This window comes from Coloeus monedula (genome assembly GCF_965178545.1).
Source record: "Coloeus monedula genome assembly, chromosome: 6".
In the NCBI taxonomy this organism is placed as follows: Eukaryota; Metazoa; Chordata; class Aves; order Passeriformes; family Corvidae; genus Coloeus; species Coloeus monedula.
The window spans coordinates 3,844,395-3,866,736 of record NC_138786.1 but is presented as its reverse complement, the minus strand read 5'-3'; the positions used below and the strand labels follow the sequence as shown (position 1 = coordinate 3,866,736).

Genomic DNA, 22,342 nt, shown 5'->3' with positions numbered 1-22,342 from the left:
AGTGAGTGGGCTGAGGGCTCACTCCCCACCTCACACAAATCCTACTCCTGTTGCTTCATCACTGGGTTATGTTTTAGACCTTGCAATAAGGCAACTTCTTACCTTTGATCCACCCCCTGGAAACTTGCTTAGTTTAAGAGCTGCTCTCTGTCCCTTTGGCAAAAAAACTCTTCCTAAGCCTAAGAAAGCAATCCCAGTCTCTGCCAGAGCTCTGCTTGAGCAGACTCATTAAGGGAGGCCAAACGAAACTTCCCATGACCCAGTGTGTTTCAGAGAAAGCACCAGGATCACAGGGCTAAACTAGTTTTTCTTGGCTATTGGATTTATTTTGGCTGTAACAAATATTTTGGCTTCCTTCCCTATCAGTTTGCCAATGAAAACACAGATTCAAGGTTTTCAGACTCCAGGATTGTAGCAATTCTGAAAAATGACAAAGTGAAACACATACCAGCTAATAAAGAGCTATTCATGCTCTAAATACCCTCTTGTGCTGCTCTCCACATAGTGCAGCTCAGCTTCTGGAAATGTTGAGCCTGTTTGCCATCCCATTGATCTTGGTGATTTGTTGTGCAGCAAGTCACACGGAGGCTTTCTTTACAAGCAACCTCTCTGATTTCTAAGCAGTTTATTATTCCTCTCCCACAAAACACAATGCCATCCTCTTTTTTTACTATTTGAACTAAACAGACATTGGGGAACGTAACTCTTGGAACAGGCTGCCAAACATCTGTTCACACTGGAGATGGCAACCCAGTGTCATTAGGTGTCACCAAAGGTGTCACCCTTATTTTTTATCCTTCTCCATTAATAATTGGAATGCTGTTATTGCAATTTAATACTGCAATATTCCCTTCTCAGGGAATCCACTCACATGATTACCCTGCACAGATTGCAACCCCAATGTTGTGGAGCTGCTTGCAGCAATGTTCCCTCCAATTGCTCAGTGGTACAGCAAGGAGACGACCCCCAAACTGCCCATCTCCAAACCCTGTCCACAACCTGGAAATGGAGCTGGATCTCTCCAGCAGTGGACTGACCTACAATACCAATTCAGTCCTTGGAATTTAGTCAATGACTCCAACGATGCTATATAAATTGATAAACCAACTCACACTATTTAACAAAACAGACTTTTGTAGCTAAAAGCAAAAGATGTGGAAAAGAAAAAGATATTTGTACACACTTCTTGTCCTAAGGACCTTAAATTGAGATCTCATTTATCAGTATCTGGCTGTTACATGAGTAAAAACAGAAAAGTACCTGACTCTTTTAAAAACTAGTGGAAAAAAGGAGTCAGATACTGAGTTAAAGATCTCGAAACACTCAAGGCCAGGAGTTAGGTGGGGTGGAGTATATGACTCTTCTGCCATGTTAATCCTTCTTGGTATATAACTCACTGCTTTGGTGACAGGGGCACCAAGTGGCAAAAACATTTTATTACCCCGAATCTAAACACCATTCTTGTACTTTCAGACTATGGAGACCCCATTTTTTACATTGCAGGATGACAAGACACAGAAAACAAAATGATACACAGAGATGAGTGAAGGCACAGATTTCTCTGGCAATATCATTCATAAATTCGACAGCTTTTCTATTCTTTCCTTTTCCTCAACCTGGAATCTGAATTTCATACACTAAGTAAAGATCTGCAAAGACTGGGGCTCCTCTATGAGAAGCAGAAGCCTGAGCTGACACAGTTCCGCCAGGGATAATTCTCAACTACCACTCAAGGTGTTTTATGGTGTATTGGGTTGACCCTGAGTTGATGGACAGTCTTTAAGACCAATTACGCTTCTCACAATTTACATATTTAAACTGCACAGAAAGGCGGGACTTCCCCTTTTGGTCGGAGCTCGCTTGCTGGGAGGTGGGGGCAGCTCGGGGCCTCCCGGCCCCGCCGGGCCAGGCCGGGGCCACTGCCCCTTTCCCCCTTTCCCAACGCTGTGGCACGGACCCTGGGTGGCTGGGGGGGGACTGCTTCAGAGCCACAGGCAGCTAAAACCAGCCATGGAGTGCTCACAGCTAAAACCAGCCATGGAGTGCTCACAGCTAAACCCATCCAGCGCGGCTTCTGGGGACCGGCGGGTCCCTCTCCTCTCCATGCGGAGCCAGCCGGAGCCGGCAGAGCCTCCTGTCTGCAGCCAGCACACTTCGTGCTGAACTGAAGAAGACACTACACAGCCAGCAGCACAAAGGGAGCGAGGCTTTCCCCACCGTAAAGCCCGAACAAGAACACCCTTCAGCATGGCGGCGTCAGAGTCAGAGAGAAAGAGGAGTGAGTCACATGGGACGGAGCTGGAAATGGCGGCGGGAGAAAAGAGGGCGGTGCCGCGATTCTGGCGCGCAGCTTAAAAGAAACCTTCTTGCATGCCGTGGTAAGAAACTGTAATACCACAAACTGTTTGTCTCTTTAATCCATTTGAAGAACATGGGGGGATGGAGTATCTTCGTGTGCCTGTGAAGATTGTGAAGAATGCCCGATGCCAGGCTATATAGTAGTAAGAGGCTGCTAGAGACTTGTGGCGAAGAAAAAAGCTTTTGTGTGCAGGCCAAAAGAACTTATCCTTAAAAAAGATGAATAACCCCATGTGATGGCCCATGTTTTGTAGTGTGAAGGAACTGTGAGATTTTTCATGGGAGAGATGTTCTACACACAGCAGATTGATTGTTTTCGGGCGGATCTGCTGTTAGTGGCAGTTTGGGAACCACGTGCAACTGAAGGAAAAACCCTTTTTTCCCTTAAGCATAAGAGAGAGACTTTTCAAGAACTGGAACACTGACTAACATCCCATGTTCTGTTATCCCTTGTGTGAGCTAGGTAAAAGGAGAGAAGTGCTGGGGGGGGGGGGGGGAATTTGCTTTAATTTTGTTTTGTTATTGTCTCTTTACTTTTAATTCTATTAGTAATAAAACTCTTTCATTGTACTGCAACTGTTTAAGGTTTGTGCCTGCTTTGCTTTTCTCCTAATTCTTATCTCACAGAAGGAAAATAAGTAATGAATATTTTGAACCAAAACCACTACATTTAATTGGTGTTTCTGCCTGGTTTCAAACTCAACCCGCTACATATGGAAACCATGGTGCTACTTAGAATTTACTTTCCTCACTTCCAGACCAAAACTACAGCCACAAATTTAAATAGAATTCACAGTCCAGAGGAAAAGCAGTAACTGTTACTACAATAAACATTACAAAATCCAGGTGTAAGTTGATTTATTGAGGAAAACACGAGGCACTTTAATGATTTGATGCATTATTAATGCAGCAACAGCTACTGGTGTTTTATCTGAAACAGAATTTTATACTGGTTTTTGCATCAGCTACTTTACTATAGGCATCCCTAATGAAGCATTAAAAAGGAAGTGTCTGACTTTTCAAAAAGTGTGAAAATATCCAAATATTCATAACAGACAGAATTAATGGAGATTTCCAGATGGTGTAACTTCACTGGTTAAGTTAATGACAAAGCAGCAGCTGGATTCCAGTAAGAGACACTACATCTTCCAAAAAAGCCAACACCACTAGAAATGTCACTAATTAAAAAAATTACAAAAAAGCAAGGGATGCAAGATAGCCAGAGAGGGCTGCCACAAAGAAAGAAAGAAAGAGAAAAAAAAAAAAGTGCACCATTTAATTCTCAAAGATCAGTTTTCAGTTTTAACATCAGTCCACTGCTAATGTACTTGAGCTAAGTAAAAATGACTGGTTTATAGCAGGAACTGCAAATAGACAAATTGAATACTGACTTTGGAGCAAAAAACAAATGCTTTTCCATTCAAGGGAGAGATAAAATGCTGATGTAAAACCTTGCTAATAATTGTCTATCACTTCATATTTCTGCACACTGACTTGTTCTTTAAACCTTCTGTAGCATGAACAAGAAGTTTTACCTAACATAGAGAGGCAAACTCATTTCCTTCCAGTGAGCTGGCCCCTCACAGTTTTGCCTCAGACCGCAGAAGAGTTCAGCCAAGTACAGAACGTGCCTCACTCCCTCCATCTGCTGGGCACGAATGAATGTTGCAGCCACAATGAGCCTTGACTCGGGAAAACGTTTCATCACGTGCAAGGATCTCTTCCTATCTAGGGATATTTTCTTAACATGCACTTAAAACTTCAGTTTTGTTAAAATCCCTCTGTGATGATGCGCTGTCTCTCCAAAGGCTTATTAAAATGAGGAGAACATCTTTGGTGTTGGCTTTTTTCATTTCTCCAAGTAACCATGGAAACACAGCGCCACAAACAGCACGGAAGGATCACGTGAGTGAGGCATTAACTCACCCGCTGGTGATGTCGTCAGCCCTGATGTTCTTGCCCAGCACGTCGCCGTCGCTCATGTAGCCGGTGGCGTCCATGGCGATGCCCTCGAGGTCGATGTCGTCGCCGGCCTTGTCGGCGATGTCCACGTGGCAGACGCTGCTGCCGCGCGTGGCCAGCTGCCGCCGCAGCGGCGCCGAGTACAGGTAGCGCCCGGCGCCCGGCTCGGCGCTGATGAAGCGGCTGGCGTTCCCACGGGGAGGGTACCCGTTCCCCATGGACGGCGCGTCACCGGCCTGCAGCCGGGGGCTGGACTGGCCCAGTCGCCAGGACAGCGGCGTCGGCCGGCCCGTCAGGCTGAGGATGCTGCGGCCGCTGATCTCGGTGGTGACGTTGGTGTCAAACGTGGTCTCCAATGTGCTTGAAAGGAGAGATGCACTGCATCAAATGGGGCTCTTACATGGAATGCTGTGAGATTTCAGGTGCTTCCGAGGCCCTGAACGCTCACCAAATTACCGATTGTACAGAACAGCAATAGCAATTTACTGCTGTAACACTTGGGGAGATCCTTTCTTTTCATTTTTCAGGTCCTCCCCCACATTCCCAGAGACTCTTGCACCCAGGCCACCAGGTGCTCTATACACACATGAGAAGACTTAAACAGGAACTTTTTAATGGATTATCCACAGTATCAAAGCGTAACTTTCTCATCTTCAAGCACATATAACTCCATTACACTGTGGCTTTGCCAGTCTAGGTGAGGGAGTGGGATAATAAGCTGACGAAAGGAAAACCTGCTGAAGTACTATTTTTCTGAGATATTTCCTTTTATTGTCTGCATTCATGAAAATTCTAACTCTGGAGATGTTTCCAGCACCAAGATGGAAGCTATTTCTACACCATGGAGAGGATTAAATGAAAAAAAGTAAGAAGAAGGGCAAAAAAAATTTTTTTTTCAAAATATATTTTGCATATTAACAAACCAATAATGAACTATGAATTGCTTTGAAGATGTCCAAACCCAAACCCAGAAAAAACAATAAATTACTCATATAACTCATAACTCATGAGTTATGTATATATTTAAAAATATTGGTAAAATTTATATGTGGAACCCTAAAAATGGGATTACACCATGAGTTTTCAGGTGATGTGTACAGATTGCAAGACTACACCCTGAATACTCATAGCTGAGTTGCAGCTAATGTATTTGCAGCTAATCCATAGCTGCAGCTTCTCTTACCCACATGAACTCCTCTTTTCCTTTCCTACTCAATTAAGTCCACTTTTTTTTTATTTACTGTGGATATTAGTAAAAATAAACAGCACTGTACCATTCTCAATATAATGTTACATGTAAACTGTAAAAACCTTTGTATCTCTGGTTATAATAATTAAACCATAAAGACCTCTTGCATTAATTGAAACTTGCAAAGAAAAATAGCTTTGGGAGTTCATCTTTGCAAGCTCTGCTTCAGTTTTAGACACAGCGCCAAAACACAAAGTGCTCCCCCAATAAACTCATTTAGGGCTGGGGCAGGTAAGGCCCCAAGCATTAGGTAGGATCCCAGTCTCATTAGGGTCTTAATAGCTTATTCTCCCTAACATCCTGTTCAACACTGAAAAGATCAAACTCACATAATGTTTAAATGTAGTAGCAATCTTTGTTTATTGACAGCATATTTTAAATATTGCTGAAGATTTCCAAATGCTGCTTTATAAAGAAAAAGCAGCTGCATAAAGGGGACGACTAAAAATATTAGAAAAATTTGCTTGTCCAAAGTTTGGTCAGGAATTTAAGTGATACACTTGATAATGTGGGTGAAGCACAGTTCACCTCTTATTTAAACAAAATATTACACATAGGGGGAGAGAGGTGTAATGCACTGAAGTTACTCAACAGTAAGAAGAAACATTTCAAACTGTAACTTATATTCAAACATCACCTCACACATTTAACAAGAAGTGATTATTCTTGACTTTTGAGTCAATATGCAACCCATCCCATCAATTCCTCATCATACATCTCAATAACCAGCAAACATTATTCAAATTCTGTGCATTAAAGACAAAAATGACAAGATGAGTATCTCCCATTGTCAGTGTTAATCATTTTTCTAAGGATGCAAGCCAGCCAGGTCTAAGAGATGTAAAGGAAGAGCACAGTGGTTTCCATTTTCATATAAACACAGTGGTGCCCTCACCTATGGGTGACCTGGGTTCCCCGTAAACTGGACATGGTTTCCTCCAGGTTCTGCCGAAGGTCAGCGATGTTCTTCACCGTTCGCAACCGCCGAGTCTCCGGATCCTCTCCTACAGGGAAAATAAGTCCTGAGTAAGGACCAGGCAGGAAATAGCACAGAACTGAGCTGTCACCTATGTCTGAATCTGACTCTAATGCATTTTTTCACTGACTTTCTAAACTGGTTAGGATTGAGATTCCATTCCCCTCGGCAGGCCCCTGCTGTCATCACATCCGGACTGAAATGAGCTCTGCAGGGTTACCTTCACTGCACAGGCTGCCTTTGAGATGCTGCTGTATTGTCATTTCCCACGTGACACAGTTTAAATTCTGGTTAACTTTCAACCTCATTAGAATATACACTCCATCAATACTACCCTTTCCATCTCATGTATTGACATAATTAACATTAACCTGACACAGGCAATTTCTCCAGAGCTGTATTTTGACTACATCTTCTTTGTCCTGTTTCACACAGATCTCATTCTACAATAACAGCTTCCCATAAATTAAACTGTGCTGACGGGGTGCTCCATGCTGAGTGATGTTTCAGGTAAAATAACAAGAGGTTTTGCTTGTCAACATCACAACACAGTTACTGTTCCTAAAATATGCTACATGACACAAAGTTGGGTGATGACTTAGTTTTCATGGCATCTAGAAATCCTGTTCTTCAAATACTTTGTTCTAAAACACATTCATGTCCTGCTCTTTTAAAGCAGAGTTTATGTACACAAAAAGAAGTCTTCCTACTGCCTCAGCATAATTTCATTTTACCAAATTAATAATTTAATTAGTGCATCAGCATAATTTATTTACATGCTCTCAGCTGTCAATTCAGAAACACTTTGGTTGCTACCTCAGCTGAGCTTTATGGAGTTAAACCCTCTAAAAGTGGCTGAAGAGAAGTGAATTTCTAGTAGTGCCAGCGTATTCTTTGTAAGCTGAAAGCTGGAACAGAAAACCTCCAAAAAATTGTCACAAAGCTTCTGTTGGGCACAGAAGGAAATAATCTCATTCTAAAGGGTTTACAACTCACTACTAAAGAAAATACTACAGTAAATGTAAAACTTTTCACATTTTGTATCAGCCTTCTCTGTAGAAGTGATGTGTTCTTGAGCTGCCAGGATGCTGGTCACCCACACAATTGCAAGTTTAGATGGATATCTATATATTACACACACCAGAAGCGTGAAAAACCAGATAAAAAAGCTGTTGCTGGAACTTTCTACAGTCTCTGCTTTAAATTTCACGTTTCGAAAAGGTGCCAGGTTGGTGGCACAGAAAAACCCACTCACACACTGTTGCCTACAAAGCAGCAGTGGTACAAACTACTGACCCAAGTGCTTCATTCCCATGCTAGCATTTTTCTTTCAATCAGTCTCTACTCTCTGGGAAATCATCTCCCTGAGTTACAATTCACTTAAGCCAGAGGGTCAAACAATTATGGTCTGGCTGGACTGGAAACATCCACCTTACAAGAATGATTACTTTAGCCAGAGGGTCTCTGGGACAGAAAACATCTTTTATACTCATGGATCTACAAATTTTTGCAGTAAAAACCGTAAAATATTTATAAGCCTTTAGCTTAACAAAGGTCACAGTGCTCTTTTACAGATCATTTCTCTCATCGATGTGAAGGCAAATGGTAGGTAACTTCTTGGGAAAACACACAGGAGACAAACTAGTTTCTACTGAGATCGCTCTTCTGCCTAAATTGATACCAAATTCTCACTTAAATGACATTCCACTGCTTAAACTCTAAGTATACTTAACAGACAGATATTGGATGGTTAGCCCCTAGAGCTTAATTCTGAGATCACTTAGCTCCTCATGAGCAGGCAGCATCCTTAAACAATTCTGCTTCCATCTTCCCCTACCTATGCTCTCTTTTGTTTTATATGTGCTTTTAAATTAACAGCATCAATGGCTGCTATGCAGGGAGAGAAGATATCTGTGCCTTATTTATTCTAATTCATTTGGGCTGAGGGACTATTTTGTTTAGTTTGTTCTGTTTCCCCCAAGGCCCCTTTATGGATGCTGCTGTCGGGTCTGGCTGTGCACAGCTGGGGTTTGCATCTCCCTTGTTTGAGGCTGTCAGCTGTCTTCCGCCTTTGGATCCCAAAACTTTCATATTCTAGTTGAGTAATAGTTTGTATTTACATAACATCTGTCATTAAAAACTGAAGACCTTTTGTGATCCAGAAACACTTGTCAGTCTGCAGGCTGAAATACATCCAGCCCAGACAATATGATGATTAAGAGGTAATGCTGGAAAAGTTTAAGCAGCTGGACACTGTTTCCTACTTGGAACTCTCATATTTAAATATAAGCCCAAAAATGTTCTCCAGGATTTTATCCCTTGTGCCTTTTATTTGCCTTTTAAGTACTTAATCCACCTATATATAACTTGTACACACAGATATGCTCACTTAGGCATTCCTGCAGCCCTTTTCCTCACCAGTGACTCTGCCTCTAACCTTTGCCATCAGCACACAGGTGAAAAGGCAGCACTGACAGAATGTGCAATGCAGTATGGAATTAATCTCACTGTGACACTTTTAGCCACATCACTTCTCCAAGGAGGGCATTTGGTTTCAAACCCCACGTGAAACTGGGGGACACCAAGACTAAGTAGATGAAAAAACCTGAGATATTCTACAGATGAAGTATCCTGCAATAGCACACAGTAAGCAAAGTCATAGATATTGCTGAAATGGGGACAGGAGGAGATCAGACTGCGACTTTAAAAACACATTTTAGATCACATTAGTAGTATCTAATAGATTCTAACAGAATATGGTTGATGAAAATCACTGTTGTATTGATAAGCTTAAATTTTTTTGCTAACTAGCATATACTTCTTACAGTAGCAGGAATTCTAGATAAATAGATGAGGTACTTTCTAATTTAGACTGCTCATATTCTAGCTATAACCAGTTTCAGCTTCTGTGTGCTGGACACAGTAAAGTGTAGTTGGATTGTGGTGCCTTATTGCTGCAAAGGCTTTTTCTCAAATTGATCAGATGCATGTGAGCGATACTGAGATTCCTCCAAACCAAAACATCAAGGAAATGAACACAGTCTCTTCCGTAAGCTCCAAAACAAAGTTTTTAAAAGAAAACAAAAAATATGAAATGCCTGGGAATTCTTAGGATCTTTATAATAGTTTAATCCTAAAAAATGCTGCATGTCTCCTAGAAAAACATTAAGTAGGCAGAATTCCTAATGATTTCAAGAAATTTGGGGAGCACATCACTGTGCTGAACTTAAGCATCTAGAGTTCAAATCATTAACACCTGGTTTTCATTGCAGTGAAAAGAGCTGAAAGAAATATAGTTATTAAGAACTAAAGCATCAGGAATAAAACCAACTTTCTCTAGCCTGTTCTCATTTAACCAGACCACAGCCAGTAACGGGTCATGCTGCAAGACATACCTGAGAGGTCCTCGAGGGCAGGCTGGGCAGTTTTGACATAGAGAGCAGAATCCATGCTGACCCCTCCTGTGCTGGCCTCGGCTGTCACGTTCCCTTCATTGTCTGTCTGAGATCTGGAAGGCAAAACAACACAAAGATGTGCAGCCGCTCTCCATCCAAAATATCTCAAGTATAACAACAAGGCGAGTGCACCTGCCATCAGCCACTCTGTCCCACTCTCCAGAACAGACCAGCAGACTGATTTTACATAATTCATTAGTCCCATGTTGAATTACATCCTAGAAATGGAAACAAGCACTCAGCTGTAAAAAATAAAAAATTCATAGTTGAAGATAGGCTTCAAGCTCATCAGACAGGGTCTTAAGACACTTGGATTTCCAGATGTATTTTAATTATCGATAACATCAATTGTTGTGGCTAATCTGATCCTCTCCAATAAAGTCTGTATTGCACAAAGATAAAGCAGGTAGCACGTGATAGCATGTTACACTCCTGCTACGTTCCCTTCAACATCACTTGTATTTTAAAAGAAATGACTGGGCAAAACCAACTTCAAATTCCAATTTATTGTCTGGTATTACGGCTGCCAGGTAATGAAAGGTGATGTACGGATCTACTGTCAGATTTGAGTAAGATATTGGGACTCATTTCACTTTACTAATTGTGCTGTGTTTTGCTCATAGAGCCACACCAACAAGCAGCTGGAAGTTCTCCTGCCCCAAGGGTAAGTGCTGTAAAAAAGTGAAGACACAGTGGGGAATTATTATTGCAATACTCTTAATTTCACTTGACCCTTGTAGCAGGATGCTCTGCCTGGAGTGGGGGTAAAACAGCTGGAACAGTGCCCTGTTTACAGAGCTGTCTGTGGTGAAAGGAGAAGGGGTCTCTTGCTGCTTTTGGTGTTGAATAATGCTGAAACCAGCCTGACCCATCAATCCCAAATCCCAGCCTCCTGACAGAGAGGTGAAGATGTGGCAGATAAAGTAAAGTACCTGATAAAGGAACCAACAGTGATACCACTGGTAAGTAAAGATGCTGAGCTGACACAGCTGGCCAGGAGACACATGACTCACTCTATCCTATAAAAGCCTGATCCCACTGTTTAGCAGCAAGATCTTCTAACACACCCCTCCTTGGAGTGCGTGCAGGGACTCCTCCCTTGAGTGGGGACATCCTGCAGGGTGAGCAAAAGAGATCTGCCCACGGCCATTGGTATGGATGAGTAACATCAATCTCTACTGAATAATTGCTTTTGCTAACTTTAATATAATTCCTTTGATATTGCTTCAAAAATAGTGCATTATACTGTACTAGTAATCACAGCTGCCTTTACTGTGTAGTAAATAATTCTGATTGAGAACTTTTAGTCTAATCATTGTCAAAATAAATCACTTATTTTTATATAAATATATCCAGTTTGTCATCCTTAATCCTACAGGACAGTTGAGTTACATGAAGTTTAATTACACCTGTATAATCTTTTAGACATGAACAAAATTGACCAAGTCTGGGGTTAAGCCTGGATCCAGCTGTATTCAGACTCCTTTCTGAGAAGGAGTTTAGAAAGCAAGGGGGTCCTTTCTGCACCTCCTGACTCAATGGGAGGGCTTCTCTAATAAACTTTGTCTGAAGCTCCCATTCTGCCCATGACAACACTATACAAAACACAGAATAATTTCTTATGCCTTTTGCTTTTAAAAAAACCCATCAAACCCAAACAAAAAGTCTACAGGCAGCTGAAAAATACAGATTAAACAAACCTTAACTGACATCAGAAAAAACCTGAGCCTTCTACTGCAATGCACTAACAAGTGCATTTTGCAGATTCAAATGTCTGGATAGTAAATATAATAATGTGTTATGTGTGCCTTGCAAACCATTATGATCTGACTTTTCTCTTTTCTTTTAAAGCTAACATGATCACAGAGTTTGGCCTTTTTTCCCTCCAATGCTGAAAAGTAAACACTGTTTTTCAGTTTTCCAGCTGCCAACAGGTAGTTTCATTCCTGGCTTTGGTAAAAGGTCAAATAAATACTGTGTAGAGTTTATCAGTATGTTTAGATTATAGAAAATGTATGGAGTGCATCTGCTTTTACACTTTACATGATGGTATCTGTGTTCAGACAAAGATCAATACCAGCAATGAGAGGACATTGTAGTTATCTGATAAACTAAACAACCCATCTCCAAAAATTTCTGCTTCCCAGGTCCCCTGGCATTTTACTCTACAGGGGAGAATTCTCAAAGGGGCCAGAAGACTCAAGGGTTGCTCTTCCCATTCTGCATTCCTATACAGGCCTTTGGCACCCCTCTCCTTCAGGTTCATTCCACTGACATTCACTCTTATTAAAAAATGTGACCAACCATTTTTTATGCTACGTCTGCCAAGAGATCTGAGGCAAAAATGTGTACAGTAGAGCTGAAAAAACTAGGGGACAGGGCAACAAAGATGACCAAAGATCATGAACAGGATCTCCACAAGTAAAAACTAAAGAGGCTAGGGTACCTTAGCCTAGAAAAGACACATCTTAAGGAAGGGAAGAGGGTGATAAAGGTCTTTCAGATCATGAGCAGCAAGAAGATGATGAAGACAGAGCAAACACCTGCATCCTCTTCCTGTGAAAGAGCTAAGCAATGTCAAAAAACCCTCAAGAGATGGCTGTCCAAACCAAAAATCCCACCCTCTGAGAAACTTCTTGTGTCCCAGTCATGCTGTGTCCTTAGGAATCTCTGCTACTGATTTCCCTCTTGTTACATTTCCCTCTGTATCCTCTACTGCCATTGTCAAACAGAAGGTGCTTCAAACAGAAAATGGACTAGAGAGAGGTTAGCTGTCACTTCATTTGGCTGCTCTTTTGCTTATCTCAGGGTTAACACATACAACACCACAGACTTGTTGTCTGGCCTTACTTAAACTAAGGGATTTTTATTTTAATAATTTTTCTTTTTAATTTTCAATTCCTGCTTAGAATGAGGCAGCTCCACCACTGTCAGGCATAATGAAGAGTGTGTCTTGGTGTTGCTACAACTTTCAAAGCTATGATGCGCAAAACAAACCTGATACGTGTTCCTGTACCCTTTGGAAGAGCAGCATCTGGTCAAGGAGGTGTTCAGCCATCTTTCCTGCTAGCAGGGTCAGATACAACAATAATTCCCCCTCCTGTCTATCATAACTTCTCATACAACTTAGTCTGACAGCCTTCACCATCAGTTTTGTGAAACCGCATAAATTGCCTACACTCTTATAGCAAGAAACTTCTCCGTGATGAGGCCTTCACCTTGCTGCTTCACTCCCCTGGCAGAGTGTCCACAATGACCCTTCTGGGCGCCCCGTTCCCCACAGCCCCTGGTGAGGCGTGTCCCGTACCTGTACATGAAGGGCGCGACGGTGGCGGTGTTGGGGTGGCTGTATTGCTGCTGGGGATGAGGTAGCTGCACACTCACGGTGTTGCTCCCCGTGGTGTGGGTCGTCACCGCGGGCCCGTTCACGGCCTGGCTGCTGCTGCTGCTGTGGAGGCCCCCGACGCCCTTCCCTTCGGAGGAGGCCAGGCTGGAGGAGGAGCTGGAATGACGGCTGTCCAGCTGGGACTTCTGATGCGACAGCCCCGAGCCGGCTTTCCCGCCACGGCTCCTCTCGCCTTCCTTTGCAGGAACAGGGGCACTTGAGGATTTCCCTGTGGTGTTTTTCATTCCTGGTTTTGGTATTCCACTGTGCGAAGGGGCAGAGGCCTCCTTCTTGGCACTGCTCAGCTTCCCTCCTTTAGGGATAAAGCTTGCGATCTTGGAGGACTTTTTTGGCATCTCTGTTGTTGCTGTTAATGCTGTCTGTTCTTCTTTAGGTTCCTCCTTCAGGTCCAGCTTCTCAGTGATGGATGTTCTCTTTGTAATGTCTTTACTTTTATCCTTTTCTTTCTCTTTTTGTTTCTCTTTCTCCTTCTCATTACCCTTTGGAGAACTTTTCTTATTAGTCAGTGCGCGGCTGAAAGTCCTTTGTGCAATTCCCTTGAGTGCAATTTTGGGGCTGCTGGACATCGATCCTGGGTTGTTCACATTCTGATTTGTGGCATCGATTTCTTCACTCTCCTCGAAGCTGAGAAGCGTCTCCAGCTTTTCACAGCTGTTGTCCCGAGACCCTGGGCACTCCAGCGTTGTCCCTCCTGCTTTGGAACCTCCTTTGCTGTTGAAGAGTTTTAGTTTTTCCAGCATGGATTTCTGACCGTTGGGAGCTGTTTTGGCAATTTCCGAGGGTGGCTTTGGAGGCTCCACTGCTGGCTGCTTTACGGATAACATGGAAGACGTCGCTGTGTGCTTGGCACTGAGGGACTTGCTGCGCCAAGGTTTAATAGCAGAGCTGGGCTGAGGGATGGCTGAGGAGTTATTGCAAGGAACAGCACTGCCGCAGCTTTGAACTGAGGATGAGACATTTTCATTCATTCCTGTGGGCTGGGAGGCTGTGCTGTCTGCAGGCTCTGGAAAAAAAACACAGAAAACAACCCAAAAAAACAACACAGTAGTACCTGGTATTAGAGTTACTATGAGATTCTTTCTGTAATGAAACATCAAGAATTTCACACTGATAACATAAAAAAGACACATCAGTATTTTCAAAATCAGTGAAACTTAGAAAAAACAAAAACCAGTTTTATTTTCCTACCCAGCAGAACAGCAACAAGCTCCTAGTGTATAATTTACATTTACTTGCTGTTTCAAGAAAAAGAAGGAAGAAAAAGAATCTCTTCCAATTCAAACCAAAATGTGTTCTGCAATGTGTTCTCCCTTATTAAGTCCACAATACTTTTTCATTAGCAAAAACACAGCACTATTTTATAACTAAGGGTTCCCTCTGCTCTTGGCAAAATACTTGCTGTCCAAGTTCAATTCTTAGAAAAACCTCAAACGTATTTAAAAATGCAGGAGTAAGGAAAAAAGTAAAACTAAAGTCCTTTCAGTTATTGGGGGTGGGGGTGGTGAGATCTTCACATGCAAAGATAGAAGAAAACTCCATGTTCAAAAATAAAACCAATTGCATTCTTTTGTAAAGAACCTAAATTAAGTACCACCAATTTTCCTAATCCATCTGTGAGAGAAACTTGTGGCAGTATCTGTACAGCCCTCCCCCTGCAGAGAAAATGAATCTTTTATTTAGTTAGTTACTCCTAACGTTATTTGTTCTTGTTAAGAAATTAGTTCCGAGCTTAAAGAGAGCTTGAAAAATCACACTCACCTACCAGTGGTCACTTCTCCTCTGAATCAGTTTCTCTTTGCAGAGTTTCCCTTCTGGAGATGTTACTCTCTCAATTATCACAAATATGTTTTCTGTTAAACTGCTCATGTTTCCAATTAAATTTTGTCATCTGTGTCTGTTCGCCTGCCCAGCAGCCTGCTGGGGATTAACGGCTCTTACCTATATTTCCCTGCTCTCTAGCACTAAAGTAAACTGTGTACAGAGCTGCATTTTTTTAATTCAAAAATCAACAGCAGTGGAGAGCGTGCGTTCTCAGCAGCAGGAGCAGCCCTGTGAATCCAGCCCTGTAAATCACGAGCTGCTGCAGCCACACAGGGACTGTTTTACTTCACTTTCAGTTGCTCAGTGAAGATACGGCTCTGTTAACCTCCCTCCTCTGATCCAAACCAGATCTACTGAAGATTTAAGTCACATACATCTTCTTGACTTAGCACAGAATCGGGTTTCTAAGAGTATTAGAGACTCCTTAATAATAAACTCAGCCATCTCACATGGTTATGGACGAAGTGGAATAGCAGGAACTAATGATACTTTAAAAATATTACTGAAGTCAGAAGGTTTCCAGGGCTCTTAAACAGTAACTATTAGACTGGCCGGTTTTGCTAGTCCTTTTCCTACGGCAAAGTAGCCACATGGAGCTGGAAGGAATCAGGAGCTGGATTACAGACACAGACAGGAATCACGCTGCTTTTAAGCTTGTGCCAGCCTGCTCACTTCCAGGGCATTACTCCTGTTTTACTCCAGTACAGAAGGAAAACCAAGCCACCAAATATCCCAAACAGTGATGCCACCTTGCCCTCTTGCTGCTCTGCTCAAGCCTGCTGAATTCAACTCAATGTTTTAAGGAGGACCAGTGAAATAATGGCATAGGAATCACAGAATCATTAAGGCTGAAAAAGACAACCAAGATCAAGTCCAAGCATTAACACCGGACTGCCAAGCCCACCACTTGACCACATCCCTAAGCATCACACCTACACTTTTTTTGAGCACTTCCAGGGATTCCACCACTGTGGAAAGAGTCCCAGTGACTCCCAGTGCAAACAGCAGCAGTGACCTATCACAGTGCCCTGACACAGACACAGAGAGGAAGAAAGGTGATAACTTCTTCAGAAGCTGCCAGCAATGCTCCTCCCTCTGCTTTCAAAACCTGCACCACTGTTCTTTCTTTCATGCCTCTTACCGTACACCGCTGCTTTGTTTTTGTTTTCATTTCCTGAAGTCCTCCTTCTCATCACAGTCCACTTCCCATCCCCACACTGCACCAGGCTCCTTTTGCACACTCAGAACAAGTAAGCCTTTGTCTCAGCCTGTCTTCCACAGAAGACATCCAGCAATGGACTGAAAGCTTCATGAAAATCCTAATTGTGCACAATGTACAGTTAATTTGTATAGATTATTTTTAAAAATAGTAATAGCCCATCTCAATATTGAGATATCATTATAGGAACTGGAGATTGACAGTACTTTCAACACTAAATTCTTAATCCACATGTCTTCTGGTATCATCACGCTAAACAAATCTCAGCACAAAGCACAGCCATGCCCAGAAATCATCAGAGCTGTCTGAGATTCATGAACATGCCTAGGATGGATTTACAACCAGGTTCCGGGAGGCACCCAGTGTACCGATCAATATGGGCAGGGAAGCCTTCACTTGCTCAGAGAAAATGGACTGGTAGGTGACAAAATGAAAATGACCAGTACTGGTTGTATCTACAAAGTAGAAGGGCTGGTTGTACACCCTGTTAGCACAACATATGCAGGCACAAAAACTCAGCTCAGGGTCTGAGCATGCAGACAAACTGAGCAGATGTAGAAAAGAAATCTGCCTTCTCAAACAGGTTCTTCACAGCAGTTTGAGAACAATACAGGCAACGTGTGCGTGGTATGAACAATGCCAGCCTGCATTCCCCAGCACTCAGAACCTACACAAAGTCACTCACCTGAGACAAGAGGGACCTGAGACACAGGTCCATAACCTGACACTGAGCTGGCTGTTAGGTCACTGCACAGCAGCAGAGGCCACCACATCAAAACAGGGCTCTGACCAGCTATACAACATTCTCTGGGAAGTGAATGGAAGGGGTTGGTTGATTTGGGACCTCAACTAACAGCCCAGATGAGTGCTCCAGTTAACAGACCTCTGGGGAAAGACTCTTAGCTTGGATCAAGTGAAACGGCTTGTTTTCCAAATCCCAAAGCATTGCTCAGAATTTATTTCCCAGCAAAATCCAGAACTTTTCAATTTCTCCTTTTCCTTTTTTACTGTTTTCAGGAAACCTATTTATTTATTTATTTATTTATTCTGTTTGGTCACTGACTAAAATATGTTTTTTTCCAGTTTATTTGTTTATAAACACAACGTTCTCTTTGTCCCAACGCCCCCACATACACCCTCCTGTCTGGAAGTGAATTTTGCTTCCGTTGCCAGTGGCGTAGGATGAGCACAGTGAAGCTCCATTTACAGACATGTCAGAGAAACCAGAATTAGGACAATACTTTGACTGTAACGTTAAAAAGATATAATATTTTGCAACAGGAATGTAATTTTCAGAGTGTCAACTTAAAATCTTCCACAAAGTGAACTCTGTGAATTCTGGATGCTACGCACCTGAACTGAATGAAAAATATTCACAAAGCCTACAGTTAAGCAGCAACACTTTGGGAAAGGAAAGAAGGTACTTTCTTACACAACTGCAGTGGATTTTGATTTGTACTTGGGTCAAATACAGTGAAACTGGACACTGAACATTCTCAAGTGATTTGTTACATTGCACCATGCACAGTTAGTGTAAGAAATAAAAGGTTCACCCTAAAACACTAGCATGAAAAATTGCTCCAGCTTAAGAAAACTTCAGTTTTTCAGATTCTGTTTCCTCCTTATGAACAAGTGCTGGCTCTTTTACTCCTCTGGCCAAGTTTGGTAAGCAAAAGGAGTTCTGCTGCCAGAATGCAGCTTCAAATGCTGGGCTTCCTAATGAAGCAGCAACATCAATTCGTGAACACATCAGCATGCAAAGGGGAAAGTTTTATTCAGCATAGCATAGACCCTTCTTTCATGAAAAGGGGAGTAGGTTTCATGCATTCAATTAATAAGCTTATTATTTTCCATGTGTTCCTTTGTGAGGGAGATATTTTCTTTCTTCAGCAACCTGCATTAACTAAAACTGACTATAAAAGAAATGTTTTCAAACCCAAGCTACAGTCTACAATAAATAATGATCACTTTCCTCTTTTCAAAGTCAAATCTTGGCCTGAAATCTATTTTGTTCCTAGTGTTCCTGTTAAAAAAGATGTTGGTGGTCCAGTTCCAATGCCAATACACACTGTAGCATGGGTAAATCTGATTTCAGCTGCTCCTGCAAAGACTGAACTGCATCTGCAAACCCACCCGTTTGTGAAGAAGGAAAAAAAAAGAATCTGAAGGCTTATGATTTAATTCTTCCACAGAAGTCTTTGAGAGCTTATGTTATAATAAGGTCAGGAGAAAATTTATGCAATTTCCCATCATTTGTCATGTTCACTCTAAGTAAGTGGACTTTGATTTGCTATAACTGAAAACTTTCAAAAGCCATCATTATAAGCATGAAAGGCAACACACAGACAAAGGATGTTCTCATAGTTACTCTCCTTAGAAGGGTCAAGAACTTAACAGCATTTTTACCCATTTTTGAATGAACAAGCTGTTATTTTTTATTTCACAGCTATGGGAAAAGAAAAGTTCTTATGACAAGAAATATCTTTTAGTCCAGCCCATAGATTAGATAAGAGATTTAAAAGCAAATCCACAACCAGATTCTAATTTAGGAAATAAAAGCAGCTCTGCTCTATGACATTACAGCATCAGAACTGCAGAAACCACTGTGGCAGTTTCATCATTTCCCATCTAGAAGAATAAATGGTGAATCTTGACCCTTCCCATCCACCCACCAGAAGACTCTCCTTCAAAGCACTATACATAAAGTCCTGCAGAGAAAAACTTTTTAGCTGAGCTGTTCTCTTCTTCAATAATCATTTATCAAACCCTGTAAGCATGGAAATGTCTGCGTTCCTGCCAGGAGCAGACTATAAAAATCACAAACTTTCCATAACCCAAAGCACAAGCAGGTAGAGCAGAACACTCCCAAGTAAGAGTGACCTGGCACACAGTCCCTCTTCAAAATAAGCACAATTTTTGTGGCCCACAGAAATTTCCATTTCAATTGCAACGCTGATGACCAGGGAGAACTACAGCTGGCAGGAAGGGACTGGCTGAGCTACCAGCTTGGGGTGGGCATGGCCTCCACCCTCAGGATGGCTGAAGCTTTCTGTTCTCTCTTCTCTTCTGGATCACAAAAAAACCAACAAAAATAATTTTTTTAAAGCAGAGATTGCCAGATAAGGAAATTCTGTACAACCTGAAAAAAGCCTGAATAGGGAACATTTTGCTTTGCTGAGGATAAAACCTCAGAATCATAGTTGGAACCATAGCTGGAAGAGACCTTAAAGATCATCTCCCTGCCAAGGGCAGGGACACCTTCCACTAGACCAGGTTGCTCAGGACCCTTTCTAACTGAGCAGAATTGTTCCCTTCAACTTCTGCCCACTGATTTTCCCTTTAACGGCGATTAAATTTACTGTAACACAACACAAAAATTACCTTTACTCCATGATATTTTTCTTCCCTTCCATCGTATCTACTTCTTCAACCCCAGTGTTGTAAACTCTGCAATTTCAACAGCAGTTCCACGCATTCACAGAAACATGTTCTACCTCTGAAAACCCGCACCAAAGCCCGTGGATATGTCAGAAACTCAACTTCCACGTTTCTGTAAAGCTGCCTTCATTCACACAGAGCTCCAGCACATGGAACAACAGTTCTGCTGTTGGCTGGTTCACTTAGCCAAGACTCATCATTTTTTGCTGAGGTGAGGGGAAATAAAACTGGAACACAGGCAGCCCCTTTTCTCATTGTCTCGCCATAACCAACTAAGACATTTGAATTCCTTGTTGTTTTTGTTTAGTTACTGTAAAATTCAAAATGCTGTCAACATGAATGCCTAAGAAAGGTTGGAGGGACCTCTATTGACCACATACCAGTCAGATGATCATAAAAATAATGAAACCAAGTTTACTGTGCCATTCAAAACAAGTTGCACTCTCCATTTAATACTAGACAAATACCATTCTTGTTCATTCTTCTCCATTTCCTTCTCACTATTTGTACAATCTAATCCCCCAAGACTTCTCATAACAGACTTATTCAAAAGCATTAATGAATTCCAGGCAGGAAGCTGTTGTGGAGTCTTTCATCAGATTTTACACTTAGCTGGAGTGGACAATATGTACAGTTAGCAGCCTTGGTCTGACACATTTCTCCTGCAGGTTATATGAAATAGGGACTATGAAAATCAGTAGTCTGAGAATTGCAGTCAGGAAATATTGTCCGTTCATACCAACACCAACTGGCAGACACATATTACAATTTATGGCGGGCTCTTCTTCCTTTCAGTTCTCTGCTGCCAGTCACAGATTCTTCAGATAGATTTGGTTATGGATGAGGAACAGGCAAAAGGCTCAGCAGAGAAGCCACAAATGGAAGGGCTCAGGGAGGCTGAATGAGGGTCCTACCCAGGAGAAGGGGCTTCTCCAGATGTGGTAGAAACATGCTAGCACTTAGGGAAGTCTGGGATATACACCACTGCTCTTTGCTTTCCCATGATTTAATAGTTAACCTTCGTTTCCATGGCTGTTTTTCTGGCACACTTCACCCAGTAATAAATTTAGGAGGAACTGTAAATATTTATTTTAAGAGGAAACATGTAGGCACTGCAAAGCCCATGAAATGCTGGACCAGCTCTTCAGCTGGTATAAATTAACATGGTTCCACCACCTCCAACGCAGCTATGCAGATGTACACTAGGCAAGAAGCTGCTTTTCAAGGTCAAATTTGACTTCAAAGCTCAGGATTTTTATCCTCATGAACTGTACTATTAAGAACATGTCACTGGCTAATATTTTTAGGGGTTTTTTTCCCTAAAACTTTATTTAAATACACTTTTGGCTTGTTTTATATATTTCTAAAGCTTACACCAACTCTGTCAAAGTCCTGTGGTCTTGTAAAGCGCCACTTCAGCCATGATTAAGCCTTCAGCCAGCCTTTGTGTAGGTAGAAGAGGACACATTTTTAAATGCCAGATTCATCCAGCTGAACAGTTGTAAAATTAGGCACAAATATGATTCACTGCATACTCATATCTTGTCCTATAAACATGCCATGCTGCTTGCTATTTCCTGACAGTCTTTAAGCTGTTTGATGGGCACACACCCAACATAAATATGTCACTGAGGATTTACTAAGATGAGCCAATCTTTCAAAAGCGTGTTTGATTAGAAAAGTGAAAGGGTGCAAACAATACCCCAGGATATACGAGTATCTCAGCTGGCCAGAGATGAGTATTTTGTTTGACACTAATGACTCTCATAAGGGTCATCTCCTGACACAAGGCAGGAGCCTTATGTCTGAGGAATTTCTCTGCACTAATACATCTGGTAAATTGGAGAAATAAACTTGAGTCAGTAAGATTTCACTCACTGAAGAGGTGTGTGCTGAGGAAGGAGAGACTGAATGCCTAAATTTAAAAGGTCAAACCACCAGCTATGCAACTGCACCGCAGCAAAAGGAGTTGCAGCAGGATGCAGCTGCACACTTCACAGTGTGGCACTAAGGGAAAACAAACGTCACTCAGAAATGCTTTAGGAGTATCATATATGGAATCAGAGGTTTGTAGAATCATAGAAAAGAAGACAAAGAACTTCACTACTCCCTCCTGCTCAGCAGAAAAGTAAGGCATCAGGTGGAGTGCTGTGTCCAGCTCCAGCAGCCCTCTGAAAGAGACTCACAGACTGGAAAGGGGCCAGTAGAGACCATCAAGACATAAAAGAGATTTATCACATTAAAGAGATTTATTGCAAGGAACCTATAAGAAAAAGGATGGAGCAGTAAAGATTGCTTAGTCTAGAAGAGAAAGGCTGAAGGAGACATTTCAGGCCTTTAAATACATGAAGACTGTTATAAACAGGACAGAGATCAAGGAAGAGCAAAAATATTACTTATTTTTAGCCACACAGAATGGCTTTGTATGTATATTTTTAATAGCTGCTTTTAAGACCAA

The 22,342-nt window shown here is 42.0% G+C and overlaps 1 protein-coding gene across 3 annotated transcripts in view; it reads right to left on the bottom strand.

Moving 5' to 3' along the window:
* The window catches only part of NAV2 (neuron navigator 2), a gene marked incomplete at its 5' end in the record, with an annotated part of 366,989 nt that overhangs the window by 86,097 nt on the left and 258,550 nt on the right, over positions 1-22,342 (bottom strand). For all 3 annotated transcript variants that reach the window (XM_082283277.1, XM_082283275.1, XM_082283276.1), the window contains 4 exons: positions 4,285-4,680; positions 6,465-6,573; positions 9,941-10,053; positions 13,308-14,409. In XM_082283277.1, coding sequence (XP_082139403.1) covers positions 4,285-4,680; positions 6,465-6,573; positions 9,941-10,053; positions 13,308-14,409 — 1,720 coding nt within the window. The remainder of the gene's footprint in view (positions 1-4,284; positions 4,681-6,464; positions 6,574-9,940; positions 10,054-13,307; positions 14,410-22,342) is intronic.